General features: G+C 59.9%; 2 protein-coding genes across 4 annotated transcripts; one reads left to right on the top strand and one right to left on the bottom strand.

Annotated features, from left to right (window-relative positions):
* The first annotated feature begins 509 nt into the window (after positions 1–509).
* Positions 510–6569, top strand: SASH3 (SAM and SH3 domain containing 3). 2 transcript variants are annotated; one of them, XM_075162641.1, is made up of 8 exons: positions 510–697; positions 3350–3445; positions 3722–3871; positions 3941–4082; positions 4155–4312; positions 4447–4653; positions 4975–5125; positions 5243–6569. In XM_075162641.1, exons 1-8 carry the CDS (start codon positions 644–646, stop codon positions 5425–5427), a joined length of 1143 nt encoding a protein of 380 aa, XP_075018742.1. In that variant the 5' UTR covers positions 510–643; the 3' UTR covers positions 5428–6569. The 2 variants fall into 2 exon arrangements, with proteins under 2 accessions (XP_075018742.1, XP_075018741.1); XM_075162640.1 differs by having other exon boundaries at positions 5240–6569.
* Positions 6570–8992: 2423 nt separating this feature from the next.
* On the bottom strand, positions 8993–22435 carry ZDHHC9 (zDHHC palmitoyltransferase 9). 2 transcript variants are annotated; one of them, XM_075162638.1, is made up of 10 exons: positions 22347–22435; positions 21681–21954; positions 13420–13580; positions 12680–12838; positions 11581–11718; positions 11373–11426; positions 10989–11086; positions 10717–10820; positions 10027–10195; positions 8993–9191 (listed from the first exon to the last, which is right to left on the bottom strand). In XM_075162638.1, exons 2-10 carry the CDS (start codon positions 21845–21847, stop codon positions 9087–9089), a joined length of 1155 nt encoding a protein of 384 aa, XP_075018739.1. In that variant the 5' UTR covers positions 21848–21954; positions 22347–22435; the 3' UTR covers positions 8993–9086. The 2 variants fall into 2 exon arrangements, with proteins under 2 accessions (XP_075018739.1, XP_075018740.1); XM_075162639.1 differs by having other exon boundaries at positions 10989–11091; positions 11378–11426.
* Between the last annotated feature and the right edge of the window lie 517 nt (positions 22436–22952).

The raw sequence follows: 22952 nt of genomic DNA, 5'->3' as shown, positions 1-22952 counted from the left end.
CTGCCCTGCCCTGGGGCGGCCAAGTCAGCACCGGCAGCGAGGAGGCAGATTCAGGGCAGATTTTAACTCTTGGGAGCAGAGATGCGGGGAACTGGAGCAAGAGGGTGCAGGGGAGTCGGCTCAACCAGGGCCATCCCCGCTGCCCTGCGGGTGCCAGTGGCAGGGTGCCAAGGCGCACGTCCCACCTGGGCTCAATGCCCAGCCAGGAGGACCTGCGAGTGCAGGGGACATTCTGGACCAAGCGTCACACGGAGAGCTTGGCCACCATGTGCTGGCAGGGAGAATGAGTGGGCACAGGGAGTGGGCACGGCGGAGGGGTTGGGGACCTTCATCCTTTGCGTGGGAGGGACGCGGTGCCCGCCAGCAGCATCACCGAGCGCCAGCAGCATCGCGGAGGGTTGGCAGGGTGCAGGCAGGCATCCCCGCCCCGGGGGCCCCGGGTAGGGCAGCGGCTTCGTGGAGGGTTTCCTTCCTCCTGCCCCAGCCTGCGCACCCGCCAGCCACCCCGAGCTGCGCCGCTGCAAGTACCTCTCATGTGACCGCCGGCTTCCTGTGCGCTTCCCGGCCTCGGTGCCGGTGCTTCGGTACGTGCCGTGCCAGGCGCTGCCCGAACACTGCACCCTTGCCACCGGGCCCCAGCACCATGCTGCGCCGCAAGCCCTCCAACGCCAGTGAGAAGGAGCCAGGACACAAGAAGGTGAGTGCTGGCAGCGCCCGGCTGCCCTCGGCACCCATGGGTATCCCTGTGTGCCCAGCACCGGCTGAGCCCAGGCTGCCCAGGGGATGCTGGGCAGGGAGCACGGGTGTCGGGGGACTGGGGCAGCCGTGGGGCAGAGTCCCGCGGGGCCTGGGGGCAGCACTGCCAGCAGTTAGTCCCTGCCACTACCGGCCACCGTGGCCTTGCTGGTGCGTGGTCCTGGCCTTGTCCCGCACCCTGCTCCCATCCTGGCTTGCAGCCTGGCGGGATGGGCAGCCGGGATGCACAGACCCCCGGGATCAACAAGGGTGCAAGGCAGGGTGCCAGTGGGACCCGTGGGGCTCTGTGGGGAGCTGCTGGCTCCCTGCAGCGTGGGCGGCCGCCTGCCGTTTCCTGCCGGGGGGACGGCCGCGGTGCCGGGCGCGCGGCTCCCAGCCCGGCCCGCGCAGCAAGGTGGCTGCGGTCGAGACAGTGCGAGGCTGCAGCTCTGTCACATGCGTTGGCCGCTTCCTCCGGCAGCACCGCGCTGAGTGCTGGGAGCCACCGGCAGCACCGGCCACCAGCACCGCGGCCTCTCGAGAGCCCCCGGCACGGCAGGGCCGTGCGCTGCCCTGCGCCACCCTGCCCGGAGGGCTGGAGCCACCGGTGGGGGTCACAACCGGCCCCTTGGCCACCCCGCTGGGTCTCGCACCGGCGGGCGCTTCAGCTCTCGCCAGGCCTTGGTGGGCTGGCTTCGGCAACAGCGAGTCACCGAGGGGAGCAGGGGCACAGCGCCTGGTGCCGTGGTCCTGCCCGTGGTGGGCAGACATCCCGGCAGAGCTACACGCCACGGCGGCTCCTCCGTGCTGGGAAGCTCCCGGGGGAAATCTGGGAGAAGCTCCCCCTGCCTGTGCCGGGGGTGGCCCAGCGAGCCCGGCAGGCCCCGGCGGGCATCCCCTGCCCTTCCCCAGCCACAGCCGCCACTCTCACTTCCCTCTCGCTGCCGTGCTCCCGGGGGGGCTCGGCTGCCCCAGCTCCACGCTGCCAGGCTTTCCACAGCTGCTCTCGCACCCCCGGCTCCTCCAGCGGCCGATGCCGCAGCTTTCCCAGCTGCTGGGCGGGCACAGGGCACGAAGTTGTTTCATCCGAAGGGTGCAGGGGGAGACCTGAGGGGTTCAAGTCGCCCGGGTCTGGTGGGTTCAGGGGTGCTGGGGCCAGAGCGGGGCAAACCGCCAGCATCTCCTCCGCACGGGTGCACCAGCTGAGCTGATCCCGCTAAGTAAAGCCACAGTGGGGATGGAGCCATGTCTCCCTCATCCGAGCCAGCCCTCTATAAGAATGGCAAAACCAAGTAATAAAGGATGCTCAGTTGAGTCAATAAAAAGGAGAAGGAGGAGGGGAAGGCGTGGGGCCATGTCTGAGCAGGGCCAGGCTGCGCAGGGGCTGGGAAGGGCCTCGGCTGCCTCCGGCGCAAGCAGGGGCGGGCAGAGCAACGCGAGAAAGGAAATTGCTGTGTTTGCGGTCGAGGCAAGACCGAGCGCCGTGGTGTGCGCTCCGAGCATGCCGGCAGCTGGCAGCTGAGCTCGCCCAGCCCCGGCACGTGAGCCGGCTCCCACAGCAGCGCTGGTGCTGGGCATCCAGGGATGAGGGAGACCCAGGATCGCATGGCCATGGGACCCCGGCTGGCCAGCAGCGAGGGTGCTCCCGGCACGGGAAACCCTTCCCACGTGGGATGGGCACCCGAGGACATGGCAAGGAGGGAAGGAGAGCCAGGGAGGCTGGCAGGGGGGCACAGGGAAGACTGGAAGAGGCAGAGATGGAGGGTTGCACCAGGACCGAGATCCAAAACCCGCTTTGGTGGCTTTGGCACAAAGCCAGGACTGCACTTGCCGGCGATGCCGGCAGGGGAGGTGCTCTCCGGGCTGTGGGATGATGCTCACAGGCAGAAAATGTGGGGAACTTTCAGGCCTGGAGATGAACATAAGGGCAGCAGCACAGGCATGGCAGCACTCATGCTCTCAGCAGCTGAAAACAGCCTTTACCTGTCAGACACTCGCAGGGAAGGGAGGGACCGACCCACGGCACAGCCACCGCAGCAGCAGGACTGAGCTCGAGGCGGGACCCACTCTGCCCTCGTTCCCAAAATCCCTGGCTTAGGGGCTGGGCCGGTGCAGTATGCCCACATTTGGGTGCTTAGCGGAGCAGCTGCATTGCAGAGCCCATGTTTTCCCAGCAAGTGCCCAGCCCATGTGCCACGACAGCAGTGTGGCGCGCTCCTGGGCTGCTCCCAGCTCGGCAGTGCCAGGCTCAGCGCCAGAGCGCCCGCAGCGGGTACTGGAGCAGGGGCTCTCGGTGCTGCTCAGTCCGCAGCAGCACCGAGCTGCACCGTGCTGCGCAGCCCCTGCCCCGGGCACGCTGTGCCAAGTGGCCGCATGTGCACTGAGAGCAATGCCGGGTCTCTGCCCCGCAGGTCCTGAGGGGGTCACAACACACGGTGGCTCTTGGGAGGGGGGGTAGGAAGGGCGAGGCTGTGCCAGCCAAAAAACTCTTCAAGCACCGGCATTGCCTTGGGCAAGCTAGAGCAGCCCAAGGGTCCCGGCTGCCGAAGGGGAGGGTGGGAGCTGGGGCGGAGGGGCACAGGGAGAAGCCCTCACACCTTTCCGCCTGCCCCAGCTCTCCCTCCAGCGCTCCAGCAGCTTCAAGGACTTCGCCAAGTCCAAGGTCAGCTCCCCTGCGCCGAGCGAGAAGGAGTTCAGCCTGGAGGAGAACGTGAGTGCCCGGCCCCCTGTGGGGCGGCAGCACCCCCTGCCACGTCCCGCTCCCCCAGGACCACCTTCCCGCCGGGCACAGCCCTTTTCAGAGCCCGTTTCCCCAAACTCCTGGTCCTACTGGTGGCCCACGTGCCGTGGGGCAGCCCCAGCACCGGCAGGATTTGGGGTCTCCCAAGGACTCCCCAAGGACTCTTGCAGCCCTGTGTGACCCAGCTGGGGTTTGCCCGGGGTGGGGGTGGCAGGGCTCTGCCTTCACTCTCCATCCCTCTGCCAGATCCCTGAGGATGAGTCCAGCAGCGCTGGCCCTGACGATGCTGCACGGAGCAGCGGGATGAAGCTGGGCAAGAAGTGGCGGGCCGTCATCTCCCGCACCATGAACCGCAAGATGGGCAGGATGGCCGTGAAAGCCCTGGCCGAGGGGAAGGTGAGTGGGCGGCCCGGGCAGGCAGGGGCAGCTCCCCCTCCCTTGGCCTGACCCTGGTCCCCCCGGCAGAGAGACGTGGAGGAGGAGGGGTCCCTGTGCCCTCTGTCCCCTGCCAGCAGCACGGAGGAGCCGAGCCACGAAAAGATGCCCCTGTCTTACCTGGAGATGGAGGAAGACAGGCACCCGTCCCTCAGCCGCCAGCTGTCCAGCGGTGAGCCTGGCCCCGGCAGGACCCTGGCCCCTCGCCCCACAGCCGGGCACATCCTGACCTCCCCCCCCACAGGCAGCGAAGTTTCCAGCCCCGGCCCCGGGGGCAGCAACTGGGACAGCCTGGCGCTGGAGGAGAGTGGTCCAGCCTACACCGGCCCCTTCTGCGGCCGCGCCCGTGTCCACACCGACTTCACACCCAGCCCTTACGACAAGGACTCGCTGAAGCTGCGGGTGAGCCACACCACGGCCAGCCCGGGGCTGGGCAGAGCTGGGGCGAAGGGCGGGACCGGGGTGCGGGCCCTGGGGAGGGAGGGTGGCTGTCCCCGAGCCTGCACCCGCCTCCACCCCCATCTCCCTCGGCCCAGAAAGGGGACATCATCGGCATCATCGAGAAGCCGCCCATGGGCACCTGGACCGGGCTGCTCAACAACAGGGTGGGCTCCTTCAAGTTCATCTACGTGGATGTCATCCCCGAGGAGACGGCCCCTGCCCGCAAGAGCCGCGGCCCCAGCAAGAGCAAGCGGCTCAAGCCCAAGACCCTCCACGAGCTGCTGGAGCGCATCAACCTGCAGGTAAGGCATGGGGGTCCGTGGAGGGACAGTGGCACCCAGCACGAGCCCAGGGTGCAGAACCACCCTCCCCTCTGCTCCCCAGCAGCCCTTCACTGTCCCCCATCTCTGTGGGTCCCTCCACCCCATGCCCGAGCACTGCCAGGGGGGCAGGGGGATATATGGGGCTTTTCTGGATGATGCTCGGGCGAGTGCCTGCCGTGGACCTGCGCCGCGGTGGGAACCACCTGGCTAGCACCGAGGGCCAGGTGGAGAGAGCTGGGGGGAGCCATGCCGCGCTCCGCTCACCCCTCCGCCGCGCTGCACGCCGCCCTCCCGCCCCAGGAGCACACCTCCACCCTGCTGCTGAACGGCTACCAGACCCTGGAGGACTTCAAGGAGCTGCGGGAGACCCACCTCAACGAGCTGTACATCACGGACCCCCAGCACCGCGCCAAGCTGCTCACGGCTGCCGAGCTCCTCCTGGATTATGACAGTAAGAGCCAGGGGGAGGTGGGGGAGAGACATGCCACACTGCCCATGGCCCCCGCGCCCGGCAGCCCCAGCAGCAGCCTCGCTGCCCGCTACCACCATGACCCGTCTCTCCCAGCAGCCAGTGAGCCAGAGGAAGGCGACAGCTCCGAAGCCCAGCCTTCACCCTCGGAGCCCAAGGGGGACATTCCCCGGGACTCGGGCTGCTTCGAGGGATCAGAGACCCTAGACAGCAACCGGGATGAGGCCGAGCTTGGGGGTCCCGAGGGGCAGCTGCGGTCTCTCTCCCTGGCAGAGTCCTCCTGAGCCCGCCCTGCCTGCCAGCACTGCCCTGCCGACGGGCGCAGCCCACAGCCACTTCCCGCTCTGGCCCTGGCAGTGGGTCCGGACTGGACGGGACGGCTGCTCGCGGGGGAAGCAGGTGAGCCCCGGCAGCGGGACCCCACGGCCCCAGCGCAGGCCCCTGCGCCGCAGGCAGGCACTGAGTGGCTGCAGGCAGCTCAGCCCTCGATCCCCCGAGGCTGCCCCCCGGACATTTTGCACTGCGCTGCCTTGCACCGCTGCCCCGACACGGGTGCTCCAGGCACCCTGGGGTACCGCACTCCCCGCCGAGATGCCACGGGCCTGGATTGCCTCTTCTGGGTTTGCCCCACTTTATCTTTAAGAGCTCCTCCCGGAGCCCTCGCCGGCTGGGCTGAGCGCGCAGGAGCCTACAAGGACAGGGAGGTCTGCGACAGGCAGGGACGGCGCTGAGCAGCCACGTGCGAGAGCGCAGAGGTCCCAGTGAGCCCAGTTCCTTGCCGGCAGGGAGGACACCCGCACTGCCTTCCTCCGGCATCTTCCTTGCACAGCCAGGGCAGGCAGGGAAAGGTTTGCTGGAAAGTTTGGGTTGTCAGGGGAGAGGTTCAGCGGAGCTGAGAGCAGCCCAGCAAGGGCACTGCGGGCCCCCTCCCTCGGCTCAAAGGGAGCCCCAAAGGCTGCCCGCAGCTTGCCACCAAACCTGGTCCCGGGGGGCTACAAGGGAGCTGGAGCAAGCACCCTGCTGCCCCACAGGCAGAGGGTCTCGGCGGGGTGAGGCTGTGACCCGGCAGGACAGCCCCCATGGCAGGACAGCCCCTTCCTGACTGCCAGATCCCCCCAAAGCACCGGCCACCCCAAGCATCCCCCGGGAAGGGGCAGGGGAGCTGCAGCCCAGCCAGGGCCCTGCAGAGCCTCCCTGCGTGGGCAGGAGCCGAGGCAGGGGCAGGCAAGGGAAGGCTCCATGTGGAAGCATGGGGCAGCCTGTGGCAGATAAACAGGCTGGTCCCCGGCTCGGGGTACCCACCCCAGACCCTTCAGCTCAGCTCTCGCTGCTGCACGCGACCAGCTCCAGCTCCTGTGCTGCAGCATCGGCCTTTGGGCACCCAGTTTGTTCCTTTGTGCTCGATCCCAATAAAAGCGTGCAAGTCCGTTTTCCTCTGGCCTTCAGCCTGCTTCCTACCTGCCAGGAAGGCTCGGGGAGGGAGCTGGGGAAGGGAGCAGTGTCTTCAGGTAACTGAAAGCTTCCCAGGACCCTCCCCGGCTGCACCCGTTGGCATTTGTCGCCGCACAGCCCGAGCTGCAGCATCTGCACACCGAGACCCCCCCTTCACCCGCTGCGGGGGACAGCGGGACGCAAATAAGACAACGCAGATAAGACCCTGGAAGTGTGAGATGTAGAGGCTGGAAAGCCACAGGGAAGGGGAAAGAGGCAGCTGGCTTGGGGAGGCACAGACAGAGGCAGAGGCTACAGCTCAGCCATTTTTCAAACCAATTAAGTTTCCTTCATTGTTTTGAAATAAAAAAAAAAAAAGAAGAAGAAAAAAAAATAAAAGAAACCCCAACCCTCGCCCTACCCCCACTTCCTTCACGGAGAACCTGAACGGAGCCGACAGGAACCACAGGTGCAGGCAGCATCCGTGACGGCCCCAGCAGGCAGCACTCGACACACCGCGTTAGAAAATAGATTAGTAAAACCAAAAAATACACTTTTTCACAACAAGTTTGAGATTTGGTCAGTAGCGTGTTGGGGCGGATGGGAGAGGAGGGGTGGCTCCCACCGCCAGCGGGGTGTGCATGGGGCCAGGCGCAGAAGCCCGGGGCTGGTCCCAGGACCCCCCCTGCCCTGGGGGGACGGGCCAGGTCCGGCTGCAGGGTGGCAGCAGCTGCGAGCCGGGCAGCTCCGGCCCCGCTGGTGGTGGGAGGCCAGGGCTCCTTCCCTGGTAAGTGCCAGCAGGGAGCAGCTGAAGGCAGCTGCAGGGCAACTATGAACCCGCTGCCAGAGTCCAGGGCGGCAGCTCTGCCCTCTCGCCCGGGAGAGAAGACCCTGGCACCACGGGAGAGGGGGCAGCGCCGGTCGCCACGTTAATACCACTTCAACCGTTGCCAGGCACGGCCCGGGTCAACACTGCGAGGGGCCAGGGATGTGGGAGGCACACATCAGCTCCCAGGGGGACAGGGCTCCCCGCTTTGCTCTGCTCCACGCCACTGTCCAAAGCAGGATGGCATACGAGGCTCGGGAAGGAGGAGCAGCAACTTCACGCTGCCAGGCAGGAGCATCGCAGAGAAACAAGCAGGACTGCCCTGGCAGGACATCCTCCACCTGCCACCCACTCACCACATGTCTGCGGGGAGGCACAGAAGTACCCAGCACTTGCGGTACGGGATGGAGAGCTGCCAGGGCACAAAACGGCCTTCCCTCCATCGCCGGCCTTTGCAAAGACCCCGCAGGCATGAGGCTCTTCCCAGCCCGGCTGCCAGGCACAGGACAGGGAGCGTTGAGAGGAAGAGGAGCCCTGCAGCAGCACAGAGGTCTCCCACTGCCACCTGGCCCTGGCCTCTCCTCCCTCCTCTGCCGAGGAGGCGCAGATGGCCGACGCTGCACAGCCAGTCCCAGGACAGCCAGCAAAGCCCAGGGAAGATTCAAGGCTCTAAAAGCCAGTCGAGGATGGCTGAGAAATGCAGGGCAAGGCAGGGGGGACACGGGGACACACAGAGAATTGGGGCTGAGGTTCTGCAGAGCAGCGGCCGAGCGCTGTGCCACAGCTTGGCGGGCAAGGGAAGGGCATGCCTGTGCTCGGCACAGGCACCCGGGAGCACAGGCAGCCCGGCACTAGCTAGAGAGCCAGCGGCACAGGCAGACCCTCCCCTGCAGCTTGATACACCCCCTGCACAACCGCTCTGCAGCCGGCGCGGGGCGGAGACAAGCAGCAGGAAGACGGGCTGCCCCGCTCCTTCCCTCAAGCCCCGAGTTCGGTGTGAGCCCCGAGGAAGGACGGGAAGGAGGGCCCCCGTCACGACTGCTCTCATGCCGGCTAAGTAACATGAAAAGAAGGAGCACGGGAAGGAAGCTACTTTAAAAACCATTGCCAGTAGAACACCTTCCTGGTTGTTTTGGCCCTTTTGGCACCAAAATGTCTCCTGACAACTCCTGCCACGTTAACCAATAAAACAATGCCACAGATTAGAGGAAGGAGGGAGGAGGGGAGAGAGGACGCTACTGCCATAAATTGCTTTCCCCTTCCCATCAGGATTCCTCAGCAGTAGGGAGCAGGCCAACCCTAACGTCGCTTCTTGAGCTGCTTGACCACAAGTCATCTCGTCAGAGAGTCGGGGCCAGACGGAGGGACAGCCCCAGGCACGGAGCCGGTATTTAGCATCCAGGACAACCTGCAGAGCAAGAGGTCCTGCCTCGGCCTGCAGGGAGACCAGCCTCAGTGGTGGTGAGTGCCCCTCAGTGATCGAGGCAGGCCACTCACGCTCGTTATCCTTTGACACCATGCAAGGCCAGCGCCAGCCCGCACCGCCTGCGCATCGAGGTGAATAATGACTAAAGCAAAATGGCCATGAGGAATCATTTGCCTGCCATCCAGCCCATCTCCTCCTCTCCTCAATCACTTCCAGCTTTGATTAGACAAAACAAGAAAGTTCTCCCTTTCAAGCAGAGGCTAGTGCTCTGCTTGCCCAGCGTCCTGGGATGGGACTGGGAGCTCCCCAGACGTTAGCTGCTTCTCCTCTGGCATCTCAGCGTTGCTCAGGGATGGCACAGGGACCTGGAGAGAGAAGACAGCAGTGATTTGCATGAATACACCCCAATACAGAGCATCTGTTTGAGCACACAGACACGTGGCCCCGCTGCCCTGCTCCTGCCTCCAGCTCCACCAGGCAGAGGTCTCAGCTGTGCTTGGGAAAAGGAGAAACCAGGGGCCACCAAACAGGCAAAACAGCAGCTTCATGAAGATCTGGAGCACTAGACTGCTCCAGCAGAAGTGGTCTGGACTGTTGCTACCAGAGAAACGGGCAGCTCATGGCCAAGCAGGAGTAGGCCCAGCCTTTTCCCACCATGTTCACAGAATAATTTAAGTGGGAAGGGCACTCTGGAGGTCTCCTGTCCAACCATATCCTCAAAGCGGGGCTAATTTCAAAGACAGAGCAGGCTGCTCAGGGCCATATCCAGTGGGCCAGTGGCGTTCTCCAAGGATGGAGATCCCACATCCGCCAGGGCCCTTCCCAGGGACAGCCCTTCAGCTTGCGCGCAGTGCCAAAACAAGATGCCTACGATCTCCCACCCCTCCTCAATGCCGCCTCGCCTCCATAGGCGCCAGTTCCTGGATGCTCTCACAGCAGGACTGACATCTCCAAAACCGCAGCCAGCTGTGATTTCCTTTGAGGTTTACGCAGGAGTCGGAGGAGCCCAGCACCCTCCCAGCCAGCTCCAGAGAGATGCTGGTTTCCAGGGCCAAAGCACAACAGGCTTTTCATCGGCAGCCTCTCAGCAAAGCCCCAAGCGTTGCTTTGTCACACTATCAGCATTCTCTCTGCTGGCCCAAAGCACAGCAGCTCCAAGCAGGCACGCCCCCTCACCCCCCGACAGAGGGAATCACTCACGGCACTCAGGTGAGGAAGGCTGCCATCCTTCTGCTGAGGGCTGCTCTCCTCTGCCTGCCCACCGGGGCCCTGGGCAGCGGTGGGCTCTTGAGCGCTGGGCCCCCGTGGGCACGACTCCTCCTGAGCTGTGCTCTCCTCTTGCTGCAAGATGCCCCGTCTGTCCAAGACGCTGCAAGAACAGAATCACACCCTCAGAGACCCACGCCTCCCCCAAAGCCGACTTCTTTTTGTGGCAGGAAAAATGCTGGTGGAAGACAAACGTCAGGGGAAGGGGTTCCTCTCCAAAACAGGCTGTGCACAGCCCAATCCTAGTTTACAGTGTCTACGTTCCTCCTGTGAAAACCAAGCCCCTTGGAGAGCAGCCCAGTTCAGAGGGTGGCACCCTGGAAAGAGCCTCCGCTCCATACGCTGCCCCAGGGAAGGGGAGCCACTCCTCCACTGGCTTCCCAAGCACATGGTGACAGGGAGCACGTCACAAGCTTGAATCACTGAAGATACGCAAGGAAGGCAACACAAGACCTTCCTCCTCAGAGCATCCAGCCGTGTCCCAAGTGACTTCCAGAAGCCCTCAACACCCACAGCACTGGCAGAAGAGCAGCCAGGTCTTGTACCCAAGCAAGGAGAGCTTCCTCAGGGTCCCCTACTGGGCTCTGGGGGCAAGAATGGCAGGGCTGCCCCTCGAGAGCTTACCTGGGGGGCAGAGGCCCACAGAGCACCTCACAGCAGTTCTTCACTATGTTGCCATGGCTGTAGGGATTCTGCACGCGGTTCTTCCCAGTCCAGGACCCCTTAATCTGCAAGTCAGGGCACAAGCTCAGGTCTGCTCCACCGACACCTGCCCCCAGCCCACAGAGCCCTGCCTCAGCCTGCAGGGCATGTCAGCAAGGTGGACGCAGCCGTGACACACTGAGGAAGCGATGAGAAACGGAGATGGCTCAGAGGAACCAAAAGACTCTACTTACATCTTCGTTGGTTGTCTGATTCAGTGCCACCAGGAAGGTGTGGAACCCAGTTAACCCCACCACTGACCACAGGGTGAAGAAACAGATGAGCACCTCCAGTACAGTGAGAACAGTTAAGGACTGGGAACAGCCTGGGAACAGTCCCATCCCAGCTGGGTCACTACCCCCAGGCACATTACCCTAACTTCTCTTCTGCTCCTAGACATGGTTTTCTGTTTTACCCTCCTCCCAAAAGCCACAAAATTGCTCCTTACCTTGTAATCATGGGGGGAAATGCCCTGAAATGCCTCAGAGAAGCCTGGGCATCAAGACTCCAGTCCCTCCATAATGCAGCTCACACTAACCTCCAGCTTTGGAGAAGCCAACCCCTCCGCACTGTGGAAGGATATGTCCCTGGGGTTTCCTTCAACGTGTTCAGAAACCCAATCTTCAGAGATTCTGGCAACACAAATTGAGAGATATTTTTTCTCTGGAACATCACACTGAGCCCAGTTCCCTTTCCCACTCCATCACTTCTGGGTTCGCAACACCATCTGTATCCCCCCTCACCCTTAGCCAGCCCAGCCATCCACCTCTCTGCAGCCAGACTCACTCAGTGCTACGTAGACTATGTTGAAGGTGAAGATGTAGATGGTTAGGAGTGAGAGCGAGAGGATGAAGAGGTAGAAATAGCGGTAGTTCCTCTTCCCCACGCAGTTGCCCACCCAGGGACAGTGATGGTCGAAGCGCTCTGCGAAAGCGAAGATGGAGATCAGTGTTGCTTCAGCACAGCCCTGCCTGCCTCCAGACGCTTACTCCTGTGCCCCGAATTCAAAAATTTCCAAGGCTGACAAGGACTCCCTGGGCCATCAAGTCCAACCCTCTGCTAACTCAGGGCCCCATATCATGGCCTCCTTCCAGAAGGGGAGGCCAGGTAAGAAAGTGCAAAACTGTTTTACTAATGAGTCGTTTTGCACATCAAGATAGAGTTTAAGAGCTTGGTCCCATGCGTGTCTTCTCTCCCAGAGACCTGAGCTTTTACTAAAGCAGCACACAGGTTAGATAAAGGTCTGGGGGTTCAGAAGTTCTTATCTAACCCTTTAGTCCTACTAGAATAATTAGAAAAGGGTTCAAGGGATTGCGTAAACACTCAAAGGGCTGGGAACCTGCAGAGGAGGAGAGGGATCCAAAAGAATGGGGTTTCTTCCTGGGGAAGGGATGCTGAGCACGAGCCAATTATGATACACAAAAGGGCTAAGAGAGCACCTGCTACGTAGCAAGGCGAACAAAAAACAGGGGCACTCAACATAACTGCAGAATCTCCGTGCTGATGCAAGGAGCTGCTTTCACGCAAGACACAGCTCTCCACTGGAACCCTCTAGACCAACAAGGCCAGCAGTTCAGTGAAACTCAAAAATGGACTGCACATTTACACGGACAAGTTAGGCTTATGTTAGACTAGCTATTGCCAAGGAAGTACTGGCAAAGATGAACCATCTGGCTTCAGGTTCTGAGCAAATCTCAAGCTCCTTGAGCTTAAGATGAGGCAGACTGTCCCTGTCTGTTCACACACCACCATCCTGGACTCGCTCAGCAGGCGCAGTGTGAGACCTGATACGGAGCGAGACCAGGTGCAGATCTTCACCTGTTCTCTTCCAAAGGCTCTCACCTAACACCCAGGGGCAGGGAGAGGCACGGCCTCTTCTACTCACCCACACAGTTGTCGCAGATGCTGCAGTGAGAGGCACGGGGCGGACGGAAGATCTTACATGTGTAGCAATACTTCAGCTTCACTATCTGGTTGTTGATCTGGAAGTTTTTGATCCGCGGGGGCGGGCGCTGACCCTGTGGCACGGTCCCGTTGGTGGCCTCTGAGAGAGAGAACCAAGCAGAGATCAGACCTGCTGCTACAACACGACAGGTCTAGAATGACAGCTCGCCTCCCTGCTTTTCCTACCAGTGGGATCAGAGCCTGCGGGGTCTAGAGCCAGTGGCTGCAGCTCTGCTCGCATGGTCCAGAGCCAGCCTGGCAGCTTGGAGGCAGGAAAAGGGATGCCAGAGCTCTCATGGGCCTATTGAGAGGGGCCGGGGGGGTGTCACTGTACAGACCCGCATCCACCAAACTTCCTCTCTACCTGACGGATAAAGGGGCCCACATCAAGCTTCCTGCACCCCTTCCCAAAAGCAAACTGAGTTGGTATGTACACAGCTACAAGAGAGAAAACAGCATGTGGAAAGGTTCCTAGAAAGGGAAGCAGGTACATCGCACCATCTTTTTGAGATTCAGCCAAGCAGAATTAGCCAGCAGGCGGTAAGATGGCCCACTTGGGGCAATCCTCACTTTTGGAGGGCCAGCCGGGAAGAAAGGCTCTGCAGAGAATGTAGCCTGTAGATACGCCAGAAACACAGAGGCTTTTCCAGCCCTCACCAGCTCAGCTGGCGCCGCACTCACCAATCTCCATCTCGATGAAGGCTGCCTCGTCAGGCAGGGCTCTCGGGATCACCCCAGGATCACTGAAGCTCGTCCGCAGGAGCGTGGCCATGGCGAATAGGAAGAGAACTGCGGCAAAGACGGGGATGGCTGGGGACAGTTGGACTGCCAGGTACCGACACCTGCAGAGAGACGCCAGGAGGCGATGAATCAGCCCACCACAAGGTCTGCCTGAGCCAGGGCCTGAAAGCCTGGCAAGGCATCAGAGTCCAGACCTTTCTGAACACCGGTTATATCTGGAGAAGAGACGCTGTTCAGCACTTCCTTCTGATCCCATCACCACAGGGAAACAGCCCTGGGGCAGCTCTAATGACCAGCCATGACCAAAGTACCGCCATGTTTTTAACCAGCCAGGCACAGCATACTTTCCAGCATTTTGTTTCGTTTCCAGCTCCCATTTTTCTCAGTGTCACAGGCCTAGAGGACACCCGCTGCAGCCAGCTGCCAAGGGACGGACCATGCCTCTAGGAGAAGCACCCAAGGCCTGGTCTGAGAACCCTCCACTGGGGCTGGAAGGCATGGAAGAACGTCGGAACAGTGGGAATCTCTGGCTGTCCCCTACACAGGCAGCAGCTTCCAGTACCACAGAAATTACTTTCCAGGGATAAACTGTGTCCTGTGCGTCTCAGGAACGGATTCACGTGCAAGTGCAACGTTCCCGTGCAACAAGACATCTGGCTTCCTTTGTCTTTTCTGAGGTAAGGGAGTCAAAAGCTCCAAATAAAGTAGAAAGGCTCCTGCCCCAAGACAGCCCCAGCTCGAGAGAGGAAACACAGTGTAAGGCTTGTTTGCTTTATAAATACAGAAAGGTCCAATGAGGAGTTTATGTTGCTAATCCCACTGATTGAGGCAGCGCAAAGGGAGCAAGGAGATTAATCTCACTATGCTCCGTGTCACTTCTGGACACCTGCAAACATGTCTGCATGGGCACTGCAGCACAGGCCGTGCAGAAGGCCTCTGCAGAAGTCATGGTTTAGAGACGTACTGGCCTGAAAGAAAACATATTTTTACCCTGATTCCTTCAGAACACCCCATTTATGTTGGGGTGAAGTTCCTATGGAGGTTTCCTATGGTTTAAGGGAAACCCCACCCAAATCCCAACGCTTGTGCAAAATTTCACCTCTCCTTGCACGCTTTGCTTCCCCAGGTTCCTCCCAAGGAAGGTGGGTACCCAGGCTTTCTAGTAAGCCCTGACTCCACAGGGGTGGATCCAGCCCAGACTCCTTCTCTCCACAGTTGCTCTCCAAGAAAGCGTAAGGCTACTGAGGTGAAAGGCATGGGATTATCCTCCCCAGTGGATCTGCCATCCTAAGCAAGGCGATTTCTACGACATCCATAGCATTAACTATTTAATTCTGGATAGCCTTCCCACCCATAGCTTCTCCGAACGCAAGAAAGTTTCTAGCTCCAGCTGGTTCCTTTGCAGCACCGAATTCTAGCAAGCCCACCATCCACTGCAGGAAGGCCACCGGGCTTTAATTTGCCATTGCTTGACTCCAGCCACTGTCCGCTGTGTGCGACAGGGCTGTATACTGAAGCTACAGTATGCTTTGGCCACAGCCACAACATGAAGCATCCACAGCGATGCACAGGGCCTGTCCCCTAAACCAACGTTGTTAATTTTAGACACTAAAAACTCTGCAGTTACTCAAAACAACACAACCCTTAGAGCCGTCCACGTGCAGAGTCCTGCCTACATTTGACAAGCCAGGCTGAACGGCCAGAGGGCTGAGCTTACCGTCTTTAGGCAGCCTAAGATAACTTTGCTTTCCTTTGCAAGGGCAAAGTCTAGAAAGAGAGCTGCAAGTCAGTCAGCGATTAATCAGAAACCTTGGATCCCATTTTGGGAAGGAATATGGGTTTATTCTTCTAAAAGCTGGGCACAGTCTGCCTCAAAGAGCTGCAGCTTGACCCTTGTCCAGCTGACATGACAGCTTTTATAACTTTTATAACTGTTGTAACAACACGAACATATTACAAGCTTAAAATACGGATTCATGAACTGTGTGAAAGCTGAGCCGAAACTGCGCCAGAGCTTCCAGCCTCAGATATACACTAACACCTTCTAAGTTTCTTCGGTGTACTGTCAGCAAAGAGGTTTATTACCTGCAAGCACATGATCCGTGCCGGGTGTACTCTCCCAGGCACAGACCTGAAAGCTTTACACAGCGCCACTCAAGAATAAACGGGATCAGTCCCTGCAGCGACCGGTGCAGTCCCCGCTCAGTCTGCGTACAAGCACGAGCGTGGGATGTGACTCACTCCCTGCTGACCATTTCCTATGCATCTTTGCAAGGAAACCTGCCCTTTGGGGACGCAGCGAGTCTTGCTGTCCCTGAGGCACAGCAAGAGTGGCCTCAAGATTGAGTTACCACATTGCAGAGAGTGGTGTGGGAACGGGAACAAGCCTGCAATTTTAGGAGATGAGAGAGATGAGTGTGCAACCGTCCTCCCCGCTGTGGCAAGGGAAGCAGCACCATCCAGCCGGCATCCAGCCCTTCCATCCAGCTCCCAGCGTGGCACAGGGCAGGTTAGGTCCCCAATTCAGGAGCGGAGAGAAGCGATCCCAGACAGACTGCCTGTCTGCCAGAGGTGGGCAGGGGGGAGGACAGGGACAAAGCCCCAGGAAACACCAGATGCCTGCTCTCCTGTCTGACGGGGAAAAGATACCTAGAAACTCACACAAGGAAGTATTAACGCTAGCTCCTTCAGCCACCATTCACTGAAGCGCACGAGATGTCTGCTCAGCGAAGCCGTTGTCCCGTTGCCATCATCCCTCCAGCAGGAAGCAAACATCCAGGCACTGTTCTGGACGCTCAACCCCGTCACTCAGACGTGCCCTGGCACAGCAGAGGCCGAGCAGGGCCCTCCTGCTTCCCCAGGTTGCAGGGCTGGCAGCGCCGCTGCGTCCCCTCAGCACGAACATGGCCTGGAGGCGAGGGCAGAGATACGTGAGCAAGACAAACCCCCGCCGCACTGAAACTGCATCCTGAGACCCAACGCTGAGCCGACTGCGTGCCTCCGCCCCTCCCTGCGCTGACGGAGCCTTGCTTGTAGGAAGGTGTCTTTAGGGAACATGCCCAGTGCATCTGCCACGGCAGAGAAAGCCAAGAGCCGTCCAGAGCGACTGAGCAACAGGTGAGGCCACCATTGTGAGGTTCTGACTTGGTACTCACTAGCGCTGGGGAGTCTTCAGTCTACGCCTCCTCTACAGCGCGATTACGCTCAGCAATTCATTTACAGTGCTAAGTAACAGACATTTTAAAGATCTTTTGTTTGGGAAAGCTGAGAGTCAACAGAGACATACTGTTGGCATGTAAGGGCATTGCTCCTCCTCCACTCCCAGTGCAATATCTGTGTTCTTGAGCATGTTGTCATCTCACAGCAGACAATAACAGCACTATCACAACTCATCATCATGGGGGGGGCTGAGGGTGAGAAAGGCTTAAACAAAGAGATCATCAGAATGGGGGGGGAGAGCAGCAAGAAGCAGCAGCTGGGAGGTGCCACGAGTTTACGGTGCGAGGATTGCTTGACCTATTATTTTGTGACCGCTTCGGAAGGTCTGTTGTAACCAGCACATGAAGCAAAGCTCTGGAGGAAGGGGAAAACAAACACACCAGTCCCGATGGAAGTGGACTTCAGTCACGGCCATCAAGCAGCACACCTCACGGCCAGGTCCCTCCAGGGTTCAGCCCAAGCTCTGTTGTATAATTCATTTACATCTTACTTGCAAATCACCTATTTAACTTTCCTAAACTAACGCATAACCACACTGTGTACTTGTCCCAAAAGCTAGCGAAGCGAAGTACCAAATGCTTGACCCTCATCCCAGCATTTACAGCCATCTGCATCTCCCAGACCTGGGACGATTTCCAGAAGCTGATGTACTTGCGGTAAGCATGGAAATGGTTGCTCTGAAAACCTGGGTAACCGCTGCACTGCAATGCTACAAGTTCGGGGCCCTTTCCCAAGCAGCACTCAGGCAGAACTGGAGCTGCCTACAGAAACTCTCCCCGTCTGTCAACAGTGACACAGAAAACGCTCGCTAGAGACCCACTTCAAGTGCAGTTCCACTGCGAGCACATGCCACGTGCTTCCAACCCAACCGATGCAGCAACCGACTTTAGGCAGGAGACAGAAACATTACGCCAACGTTATTGCTCTTTTCCCAGCTACAGTCAAATCTCCGCACAGGCAAGAGAGCACCCTGAGATCCGCGTGAGGAATGGTGGTGGACGTGCACGCTGCAGGGAGAGCGAAGCTGTCTTCTGAAAGGAGCCCACGTACAAGAAAAAGGGCATGCAATTTGAAAACCCGGGAGCAACCACTTCACGCAGAAAGACATCTTCATGAGCAAAACGAGCTGAACTCTGGATACCAACAAATTCACCTCTATTGAGAGAAACCGTAACTACTAAAAAGCACTGATCAACTTGTATGTAAGTTTTGACAATGCTTGACACAGACCTAACCAGAGGTAAAAGCTGTCTCAGAAGCACCTCTTTTTCAGTGCAAGATCTTGGATCTTTGGGGTTGAGGGAGGGTGGAAATTTAAGTCACATGAAGGGTCAAGCATAGGTTTTTTCAACTCATCAGAAAACAAAGACACTTTAATCTCTACATAGCTAAGAAAGTAGGAAAAAAAAAAAGCGATAAACATGCTTGGTTATTGGAAAAGCAAACAGCAGCCCGTTTCCGCACTCAGGAGCCTGGCATTGCAGGCGCTATCTTGCCTATAACATTTACAAATGTTGAACGTTCGTGCTGAAAAGCTGAAGACAAAAGAAATCCAGTTCTCTTGCAGCTGCTTTGGAGAGCTGAATGGAGAACTCTCGCTTCAGGAGGGTCATTACAGACACGCTGGCAAACTGCAACAAGGAAACCCCCAGCAGCCAGAGAGAGGACGCTACATCCCATCATCTTAATTCCCAAATGGATTTCACTAAGTGCTTTACCTGGGCTTCTCCTCGTGCTTGAATACCACAAGCATAGTTAGACCACTAAGCGCCCCATCACAAAAGCTGACATACCCAGTAAGTGTCTGAAATAATGCCAAGAGGATATTAAACAGAATTTTATGTCTATGACACGTTACGGTCATAGAGTAGACCCAATTAAATATAGGTCTCGGACCCTGCAGAGACCAGCCTCAGCCCTTGAGCAGTGGGAGCTGCTTTCAGCCAAGGTGGTGGCGAGGGAGGTGTCCTGGGGCAAAGGGCTCCAGTCGCTGCCGAGCACTGCCCCAGGAGCCAGCACAGCTCCCCGGCCCTCTGCTTTATCTGGGAGGGAGGAGCCGGATCTCCAGGTACAGCACCAATAGCTCAGCCAGCCCTCTGGGTCCTGTTCGCGTCCCGATGAAAAGACTTACCCGATTCCAGACCACAGCTCTGCGGTCTAGGGGATAAAAACATAAAAATTCCCGCACACGGGGCTGAGGTAGCTTCAGACCGTTCAACTGGAGACACAGCAGATGAACCGATGGCATCGGAGCTACTTGGAGGGGAAAAAAGAAAATACAACCAGCAGCAGCCCAAAGAGAGAGGCTGTCATTTCACAGCTGGGGAGGACTCTTTCAGCGAGGAAAGCGGCGGCTTATCGCATGACGTGCGATGCCCGTCACCACTGGCTCTCCAGCGACAGCGTTTGTAATCAGAGCCGAGCCAGAGCAGCCTGGAGGGCGAGGATCAAACTCGCACTGGCTCGGATCGTGTAGCAAGACATTTTCTGGCTTCAGGCATCCCCGAGCCTTGTTTAGACAAGGTGTGACTGCGCAAGTGATTCAGCTGAATGAAATAAGCATTCACAACACAGGCACCCCTGCAGTGAGCGCACAAGACTTAAAGGACTCCTCCACCGACCACAGTCTGCTTCTCTCCAAAACCAGATCCTAACAACCCAAATTGTTCCTCTGAAGCACAAACTTTAAGGGGCAAACCACGAATTTCTGCACAAACGCCAAAGAATCTGCCAAAACCTGAAACGAATGGATCGAACACAGCAAAAAGATCAAGGTCGAAACCCTTATGCAGAAGCACCCTAAGGCACGCAGAAGGCACACAGGGTAAGCAGGGCTCTCGAGCAGCCAAGCTGCTCATCTTCTCAGCTGGGTTGGTAAAACAGAGACGTTGTAGAGTGTTTCTTGTTGGGAGGGCAACATTTCATCCCTATCCCAAATTCAAAATTCCCTAACAATTTCAAAACAAACCCATCTCTTTCAAACAGAAAACATTAAGGTGTTGTGCATTGAGAGAATCAAATGGATATTTTGGATTTTCCCAAACTTTTCCTCATCTCCACAGTCAAAACCACTCAGCTGATTTAACTAAAATTCAGAGACAATTCTGCTTCCAGCAAAATTTCCCCTGGGGCAGTGGTCCCCACAGAGACCACCCTCCAGCTCTATGTAGAAGGCACGTCCTGGATGTCTTGGTGCGAGCAAGGACGTGAACGACCCTTCCACAGGCCCCTGCCTCCTGGAGCACGGAAAGGGGCTTCTTGAGGAATTTCCAGTCACCCGCTGCGCCCGTGGCCGAGCTAACCATTGCGCCGCCGGCTCTGCCGACATGGCCTAGGACTGGAAAGGCAGCCTCCGTTCGCTCTGCCCCGCGCAGCCGTGGCGGTCAGCTGGCGAGGGCAAACGTGGCAGAGCGGGATGCGGCTTCGCTCTTCTGCTAAGGACAGGCTCCGCAGGGAGTGAGAGCAATTATCCCTCGCAATAAGTGTTTCTGGAGCAGTAATAAGTGTTTCTGGAGCAGTAATACTTATTAATTCTTCCTGCAAGGCAGGAAGTCTTAGCCCCATTTTTCAGACAGGAAAAAAAACAAACAACAAAACAAACAGTGGTGTCATTTCGTACCTTTGAATTCAGACTGAGTCAGGGATAATTTTGGCTTTCCACACTCGGGAACCCCAACACCTCGCATTACAGTTGTATGGCACCTGCCTCCAAAGCTACACGACGACTAAGCAGAAAAACCAGTCTTGTACCTGACCAAGACCCGACGTTAGCCACTTCATCGCTGCTGTTGGGAAAGTCTCGGTAGACTGTTCCAGAAAGCCCTTTCCAAGGCCGCCAGTGATATCCGCTAACAAGAGGAGCTAGCGAGAGCAATGCCAGGCCAGGGGAAGTTGAGGCACGTTCCCTGGTCTGGGGAAGACGTCTAAGAGGCCAGCATCTGGGCCAAGTGCTTTATGTATCTGGAGGAATAGCCAGGGCTTAACCAGCGAGCCATTTCTTCCGGTTGCTTTCCTGGCTTAAAGAGCTTTTGTGTTACCCAACACTGTTGCGGACCTTCGCCTCCCTAAGACAACATAAACATGCTGGTGGAGACAGAGGAAGGACAGTTTCACAGTTGCTTAGCTGATTCAAGCTCATCCTCAAACCAGGCAAAAGGGGCACTCCTGCCCCCTCCCCACAACATCAGTGCTTAGGCACACACGGGCTTTTTTTCCTTTTTGTTTGGGTTGTTTTTTGTAGGATTAGTCTAAGGCCAGATCAGTTCCACAGGGGAGAGCTGTGAGGAGGGGGCAGGTCCTGCTCTGTTGGCAGCATCCAGGACTTCGGCTGCAGGTCTTTAGGCCGAGCTGATCTAAAAGGGTGGCCGGATCCTCTCCAAACAGTAGGGCTTGAGCTCGCGGGAGCGCGTGCTGTAGTGCAGCACTCTGCAACACCTAGCAGGCAGGCTGCAGGGCAGGCTGGATCAGCGCTAAACCCCAGTGCCACCAAGCTCACTCCTTTTTTGTTAATTCTCGGGCTGGGTCACCTCCCTAATCAGGCTGAGCTGGGGGCTGCATGCACACCCAGCAGGCAGGGACGCAGGCTCGGCCCTGCCACCCGGCCCACGCCGGCCGCGGCTGCTGCAGCAGCGGTGCCCTTGCACCCCGGCTATCCCTGGGCGAGGAGCATGCGCCCCAAACCCCCATCCCCTCTAGCTGCGCTCAGCACAAGGGACCGCAAGTCCCAAACACAGGGAAGCACAACCGTTAGGGACGAAGAGCCAGCATCACGCCGCAGGCAGAGCCGGGGGAAAGCTCCAGCAGGGCCCATCCTCCCCCAAAACCTCCAGGGTCAATCTGCTAAGGGTGAGAAGGCAGCTCCCGCCAGAGAGAGCTGCACGGCGCCGGGCTCCCCTCCCTCTCCCGAGGCCACCGGGCAGACGAGCCCTGACCGAGCCCCATCGCTGGGCCACGGGGTCACCCGGCCGCCGTGGGGAACTCACTCAAAGGCGAAGAAGAGGGCGCAGGTGCCGAGGATGAGGAAGAGCGTCAGGTAGAAGATGCCCTTCTGCCGGGCCATCATGATGCGGCCGTCGCAGCAGAAGGTGTTCCTGCCCGGCAGCTTCTCCCATTTCCGAACCACCTTCTTCCTCGCCACCATCACCGACATGGCGGGGCCGTCACTGGGGCGGCGGCGGCCGCCACACGTCCAGGCGCTGCTCCTCCGCCGCCCAAGCCCCCGGCATCATCGGGGGCCCCGCTGGGCTGGGCTAGGGGCTGCGGGGAGAGGGAGAGCGCCTCAGCACCGAGGCGGCGGCTCGGACCGGCGGGAGCGCGGCGGGGCTCAGCGCCGGGGGGCGGCGGCCGTCGCCATGGAAACCCCCGCGCCCCGGGAGGGGTGTCGCCATGGAAACCCACCGGGGAGGGGGTGAGGGGGGAGCAGGGCGCGGCCAGGGAAACCCCCAGCCCTGAGGGGAGCCCCCGGCGGGCGGGGGGCGGCCCCGCACGGACCCCACCGGAGGGGACGGGACGGGGCAGGGCAGCCCCCGCCTCGCGGCCGCGCCGGGACCCGAGACCAGAAGGGGAGGGGAGGGCAGGGGAAGGAAGGAGAGGAGAGGGGAGGGGAGGGGAGCGGAGGGAAAGGGGCCCGCGCCGCCGCCGCCGCTCACCCTGTGCCGTTGCGGGCAGCGCCGGGCGGGCCGGGCCGGGCCGGGCGGGCCGCTCGCTCCCTCAGCGCCGCGGGAGGGGCTGCCACGCCCCGCGCCGCCGCGGAGGCGGGGCCGCGCCAGCCATTGGCCTCTCCGCGCCCCACGCCCCGCCCCGACGCTCCTCGTCTTCCCATTGGGCGCACGCGACGTCACTCCGCGGCGGCTCCCTCCGCCCCGGTGCGGACAAGGGGAGGCGGGGCGGGGGCGGGGCCGCCCCGGGGCTCGGCACGTGGCCGGGGGCGGGGCAGGGACGCAGCCCCGGTGCGGCGGCGGGGCCGGGAAGGGGGAAGGGGGCCGGGCCGGGGCAGCCAAAGGGGCGCGGGGGTGAAGCCTCCCCGGTTTGGCCCGGCCTCCCCCCCCAGACCCCCGCGGTGCAACCCCCGTCCGAGCTCCCCCCGCTCCCGCCGCCATCCCCCCCCCCCGCGCCCGGTTCCCCTTTTCATGCACCGGGGGCCCACAACGGCTCTTCCCCTCGGCCGCGCCGCCGGGTCCCGGCGCGGGGCTGGCGGGGGCTGCGGGCGGCCCCTGGGGCCGCGACCCGCGGGGGAGGACGCCCCGCGGCAGGCC

Source organism: Calonectris borealis, chromosome 13 (genome assembly GCF_964195595.1).
Source record: "Calonectris borealis chromosome 13, bCalBor7.hap1.2, whole genome shotgun sequence".
Classification (NCBI taxonomy): Eukaryota; Metazoa; Chordata; class Aves; order Procellariiformes; family Procellariidae; genus Calonectris; species Calonectris borealis.
Note: the sequence above shows the minus strand (reverse complement) of the source record. Positions and strands in the feature narration are given on the sequence as shown.